The sequence below is a fragment of the Pygoscelis adeliae genome, unplaced genomic scaffold (genome assembly GCF_000699105.1).
Source record: "Pygoscelis adeliae isolate BGI_AS28 unplaced genomic scaffold, ASM69910v1 Scaffold442, whole genome shotgun sequence".
NCBI lineage: Eukaryota > Metazoa > Chordata > Aves > Sphenisciformes > Spheniscidae > Pygoscelis > Pygoscelis adeliae.
This window is the reverse complement of record NW_008824191.1, coordinates 300,228-306,472: the sequence shown is the minus strand read 5'-3', so window position 1 is coordinate 306,472 and position 6,245 is coordinate 300,228. Positions and strand designations below refer to the sequence as shown.

The 6,245-nt window shown below is 59.3% G+C and overlaps 1 protein-coding gene across 1 annotated transcript in view; it reads left to right on the top strand.

Moving 5' to 3' along the window:
- Positions 1 to 6,245, top strand: part of ARID3C (AT rich interactive domain 3C (BRIGHT-like)) — a 24,611-nt gene that overhangs the window by 18,110 nt on the left and 256 nt on the right. Inside the window, exons 3-6 of the mRNA XM_009334720.1 lie at positions 4,052 to 4,235; positions 4,460 to 4,704; positions 5,016 to 5,285; positions 5,463 to 5,552. Of these exons, the coding sequence (XP_009332995.1) occupies positions 4,052 to 4,235; positions 4,460 to 4,704; positions 5,016 to 5,285; positions 5,463 to 5,552 (789 nt within the window). The remainder of the gene's footprint in view (positions 1 to 4,051; positions 4,236 to 4,459; positions 4,705 to 5,015; positions 5,286 to 5,462; positions 5,553 to 6,245) is intronic.

Here is a 6,245-nt window from a genome sequence, read left to right as displayed (position 1 = left end):
CCAGCCGGCCCGGAAGCATCGGAAATCTTTGCTATCGGCATGGGGGGCCGAGCCGGCTCCCGGGGACTCGATAAGTGCTTTAACCTTCGCCCTCCTCTGCCAGGCCTGCGACAATTAAAAGTTGCCGAGCACGGGCGTGTGGCTGGCCGTATTAATTAGAGCCTTTTGCTGGTGTGTGGATTAATGAACATGCCGTTCAATAGCCAGTAAACCCCAGGCAGAGGTTAATGCCGAGCTAATTAACGGGGGAAGGCTGAGGGGGTGTGCAGGAGCCGCGGGGCCGGCTGTGTGCAGGGCGAGGGTGGGCAGAAAGGGGCAGTCACCCCCAAGCTGTGCCCATGGGAAGGGTGGTGAGGGTGCCCAGCCGCCCACAGGGCAGCAGTGATCGACTTTTGGGTTGGGCTGGGACCCCACAAATTCGTTTCACTCAGAGCTGTGCTGCAGGGGGCTGGGACAGCTGTGGGGCTCATGCCGGCGCCCAGCTGGAGGCTGGGGGGGCGGGCCAGGTACTGCCCCATGGGTGTCCCCAGTTCCCCTGGCCCTGGTGCAGGGTTGTGGGGAGCGAGTGGGAGCATCAGCGCTGCCTCGGCCCCCTAGCATCCATCAGCTGCGAGATTCATGTGCTGTTCTGGGCTTCATTATCTCTCTCTCCAGAGCTAATTAACTCCCTCGCCATTGGGGCTGGGGCTAATTAAGCAAGCGCCTGGTTGTGCGGGGAGGAGGAAGGGAGCCTGATGCCTCTCTGTCAACGCTGCTCCTCATCCCTCCGTGTCCAGCCGTGCTGCCCCTGTCCCTTCTGTCCCATGCCTCCCCGAGCGGGTGGCATCCCCCCTGGGGGAGGGCAGGCAGGTGTGCAGGTGCGGATCGTGCACCTGTTGGAGGACTGGGGGATTTTGGAGCCAGGTAGCAAAGAGAAAGAGGGCAGGGGGCTGCGGGGCAAGGACAGCATCCTGGGGGTCATCAGGAGCTGGCTGAGAAGCAGCACCCATGAGCCAGCATGGCTGCTGCTGGGGCACCCAGGAGTGCATGGGCAGGGGGCTGCAACCCCCGGGCTCTGTTCCTGAGGTGACGGTGGGCCAGGGGGGACTGATGCCTATGGGGTAAGCACTAATGAAAGGGGCTGCACCCCCTCTGCTGTCTGTCAGAGCATTTGTCAGTGGGGTGGAGAATTAGTGCGGCTGAAATATGGGCTGGGGACAGCCCCACTGGGGGGGACACTGGGGACCCTATGTCACGGGGCACATCACCCAGCCCCAGTGGCATGTGGGGGTGACTGCTGGAAGGGATCAGGGGGACAGGGATGAGATAGGGGTGATACCATCACCCCCATCAGACATGGGGTGCAGGCAGTGGGGTATCTCATCCCTGTGCCCCAACCTCCATGGCGCCCTCAAAAGTGGTGAGCTGGGACGTAGGGGGACTATTTCTGCTTTTGCTCACCAGGGGTCCGCAGGGCCCTCCCGTCCCCCAACAAGCCGAGGGCCCCGCTGATAACACGGGGCCATTAATCAATCAAGGAGCTAATTGCAGCGCCACAATGGCAGCATCACCTCCCCAGGCTTTTGTGCTGCTTGCCCTGGCCAGGGCTGGGGCCAGGGCCATCACTCTGCCGGGACACAGACAGGTCCCTTTGTCAGCGGGATGGGCACCAGCCGCCCGCCCCACACAGCCCCGAGATTAATGGTGAGCCGCTTTCATTAGCCATCATGGTCAGGGAAGGGGGGAAGAGAAAAGAAGTCTGTGGGCCATCAATCGGGGGCTGAGACCCCGCAAACTCATTGGCATGTTGGGGTGATGGGGAGCCCTTAAATTGGGGCCTGCCGAGGTGATGGGGCCGGTGTCAGCAGCCCCTAGGCAGGGCTGATGAGGTGCTGCTGGTGGATATCGAGTCAATATCTCTGCCTTTTTCTCAGGAGGATAAACTCCTCTCCCCCTTCCCAACAGGGCGAACAACACAGACACAAAAAAAAAAAAGTTAAATGAACTCAGTAAAGGAATAAAAAGAGCTCATTTTTCAGGCTTATGTGAAGAAGCCGAGCCAATATCGGGGCCATAAATTAGGGAAGCTGGAGGATGGCGGTGAGTGACAGCTTCGTTTGAGGGGCGAAGCGCAGCCGTGACAGCCTCCCCCCACCAAATGGATGGCTTTCCGATACCACCCGCGCCCCGTGATCCCACAGGAGTGATACATATGGGGTGGGATGGGACAGGACGGGACAGGATGGGATGGTACAGGATGCTTGTCCCTCCCTGCCCTGCTGCAGCCCCCAGCTGCTGCCCGGCCCGTTGCCCTGAAGCACTGTGGCGCAGAGCAAGGCTGTGGGGCTATTTGGGAGTGCTGGGAAGGTGGGGAGGGGGTTGTAAACAGACCCAGTGGTTGTGGGGACCATGCTGGTCCATGCTGGGCTCACAGAGCCCTGGTGACCCCATGTCCCCTCACCCCATGGCCTTGGTGCAGGGGTGATGCTGGGGGACCCGGGGTCAGGGTCTCTACTGAGGGCACTTGAAGGGGATTTGGGATCAGGTCTCTTGAGGGGGGGTACTGAAGGCCTTTAAGCAATCAGGGGGCTGCTGGGGAGGACCTGTGGGGTGGGGAGTCTCTCCAGGGACTCTTGGGGGAGTCCCTCTTTAGGGGGCTCAGAGGGAGCTTTTTAAGAGAGAAAACCTCTCTATAGGGAGGTTATAGGGTGAGTCCCTCCAGATGGGTTATGGGGGGGTCCCTCTTCAGAGAAGGTTATAGCATGAGTCCCTTTATAAAGTTTAGATAGGGTGTCTATGGGGCTCTGAAAGGGGGTTACAGAGAGTCCTTCTAGGATGCTCTGAGAGATTTTGGGGGAAGATGCTCTATACCTGAACCAGGTCAAGAAGTGGGCCCGTGTGAACCTCATGAGGTTTAACCAGGCCAAGTGCAAGGTCCTGCACCTGGGTCGGGGCAACCCCTGGTATCAATACGGGCTGGGGGATGAAGGGATTGAGAGCAGCCCTGCCAAGAAGGACTTGGGGGAACTGGTGGATGAGAAGCTGGACATGAGCCAGCGATGTGCGCTCGCAGCCCAGAAGGCCAATCGTATCCTGGGCTGCATCCAAAGAAGCGTGGCCAGCAGGTCGAGGGAGGTGATTCTGCCCCTCTACTCTGCTCTGGTGAGACCCCACCTGGAGTACTGCATCCAGCTCTGGAGCCCTCAGCATAAGAAAGACACGGACCTGTTGGAGCGAGTCCCAAGGAGGGCCACGAAAATGATCAGGGGGATGGAACAGCTCTCCTGTGAAGAAAGGCTGAGAGCGTTGGGGTTGTTCAGCCTGGAGAAGAGAAGGCTCCGGGGAGACCTTATTGCAGCCTGTCAGTACTTAAAGGGGGCTTATAAAAAAGATGGTGGCAGACATTCTAGCAGGGCCTGTAGCGATAGGACAAGGGGTAACGGTTTTAAGCTAAAAGAGGGTAGATTTAGACTAGACATAAGGAAGACATTTTTTACCATGAGGGGGGTGAAGCACTGGCAGAGGTTGCCCAGAGAGGTGGTGGATGCCCCATCCCTGGAAACATTCCAGGTCAGGCTGGACGGGGCTCTGAGCAACCTGATCTAGTTGAAGATGTCACTGCCCACGGCAGGGGGGTTGGACTAGATGACCCTTAGAGGTCCCCTCCAACCCAAACTATTCAATGATTCTATAGGGAGCTCTGAGTTGTGGGGGTACGACCCTCTCCAAGGGGCTCTGGAGGAGGCAGTTTGCCCATCCCACTGTGACCCCACATCCCAGCTGAGAGCATACCTGGCCCCACTGACAGCTCCATCGATGGGGACCCTGTGCCAGCATGACAGGGTCTGCCCCATTCATGGACACAGCGCCACTTTCCCAGGCACCCTGGGGTCCTGCCTGCACCCCCCATGCCCATGGGTGCTCACCCGTGCACGGAGAGACGCGTCTCCCCTTGGGAGGCAGCTGGTACCAGCAGTGGCAGTGGGGACAAGGTGGGGACCGTGTCCCCAGGGAGTGAGGGTCCTCGTGGGCTCACCCACACCCTTTTCTCTCTCCCATGTGTGGCTGGAAGGGACGCCCGTGAACCGCATCCCCATCATGGCCAAGCAAGTGCTGGACCTGTATACACTGTACCGACTGGTGACGGACAAGGGTGGCCTGGTCGAAGTCATCAACAAGAAGATCTGGCGGGAGATCACCAAGGGCCTCAACCTACCTACCTCCATCACCAGTGCTGCCTTCACCCTCCGCACGCAGTGAGCGGCCCAGCGGTGGCAGTGGGTGGGGGGCACCCACCCTGGGGCACCCACTGGCTTGGATGTCCCAGAGCCCCCACTGGGGTGTGGCATGGGGTGCCCCAAAGGGGGATGGAGGGCTCTGCTCCTTCCCAGATGCCATCCCCACCCCAGTCCCCACTCAGCACAGGGCTGGCTGGGAGGCTCATGGTGCTGGGTCTCATCCTGGCTCTCTCCCTGTGCAGATACATGAAGTACCTGTACCCCTACGAATGTGAGAAGCGGGCACTCAGCTCTCCTGGGGAGCTCCAAGCCGCCATCGACAGCAACCGTCGGGAGGGACGGAGGCAGACTTTTGGCACAGCACTCTTCAACTACTCGCCGGCCGGCACCCCAACCCTGCTGGGCTCCCCCAAAATGTCTCTGCCGGCTCTTAGCATCTCCACGCACAGCTGTGGACAGCTCGGCCAAGTGCACGCTGTTAAGAAAGGTGGGCAAGGACCCCATCTGCCCCACAGCGGGCATATCTCCCCAGGGACGGACACTGCTCTGGCAGCAGGGATGTTCCCTGTCTGCTCTTGCCCTTTTTGCTTGGGGAAAATGGGAACAATTTTGTTTGTTTAGTCCCTCTCTGGGACTGAGAAAGGTTTATTTCTCCTGGCTTTGGAGGAGGAGCAGGCACAGATGCTGGGGGTGGTTGCCCACCCTGCCCCATGCTAGTGGCCTGGAGGTGGCACTGGCTGGGGTTGATGAGATGGGGTGGCGATGGGGGAACCTGCTGAGGTCTGTTGGTCATTGCAGAGGACGGCGTGCTGTCAGCAGCAGTGCCGGGGCGCATTGCTATCCCAGTGGGACTGACTGGCCACCATCTCGCAGCGGCCCAAGCAGCAGCCACCTCACAGGCGGTGGTGCTGGAGCAGCTGCAGGAGAAGCTGGAGACGGGGGAGCCCCCAGAGAAGAAGGTGGCCCTGACGGCAGAGGAGCAGCAGCGGCTGGTGCAACACGCACTGCAGCACAACCTCCTGGCCGTGGCCTCCCAGCTTCCCATGAATGTCAAGATCTCCAACGGAGGTAGCAAGATGCAACACCTCAGCTTGGGTCACCCCATCCCCTGGGACCCCAGGAGGGAGCAGCAGTGGCTGGAGGGGAGCATGGATGCCCGGAGAGGCCAGGGCTCCGCTTCTCTCTTGCAGGCAGGTTCTTGTTTCTGTTTCTGTTAATGCTCATATTGGTATTTCCTTTCCCCAGATGACAGACAGGAGACCGCATTGAACCTGTCCACCAACGGCATTAGCAGTATCAACATGTCAATAGAAATAAATGGAGTTGTCTACACAGGTAAATAGAAGGGCCGCTTGGCCCGTGTAATTGCGGCCGGGAAATCCAATAACTTATAGCCACTGCCTGGCCAGCAAGTCCTTCCTTCAATCTGATGTCTTTACTATAAAATCCATTGTAATGAAGTGGCAGGGCCTGGGGAGAGGGGGCAGGAGAAGGAGGGGGTCAGCAAGGATGGAAATTGTCCCCCAGCAGAGGCTAGCAATGAAGGGCCAAAGTGGGGAATGGATGGATGGATGGATGGATGGACGGATGGACTCAGGCTGAGAAATGCAAAAAGGCACCTGGGGTCATCCCCCACCATGAGGTCCTGCAGGCAGGGCTTGGATTTGGGGTCACCCCAATGCTGGTGTGCCCAGAGGGTCTCTGGCTGGATGCGGGGGTTGGCTGCTTGCAGAGCATGGTGTTGGGTGCAGGGGAAGATATTGGGGTACTTTCCTGGAGCAGAGGCTTCTTCAGGGTGCCAACGTGCACCTACCTGGCTAAGCAGTTCACCCCATGCCCCCCAGCTCCCTGCCTGCCCTGCTGAGACACCCCCAATTAATATTGATGGCTTTTCCTTTAGGACTTAAATATTTAACGAGCTGGAAAGGTCAGGGCTAATCAGCACGCAGGGCTGCCGGCCAAATGGTCCTGGGCCACCCTGGGGGTTGCCCCATGCGGGTGAGGGCGGCTGGGCTGGGGGAGGCACCA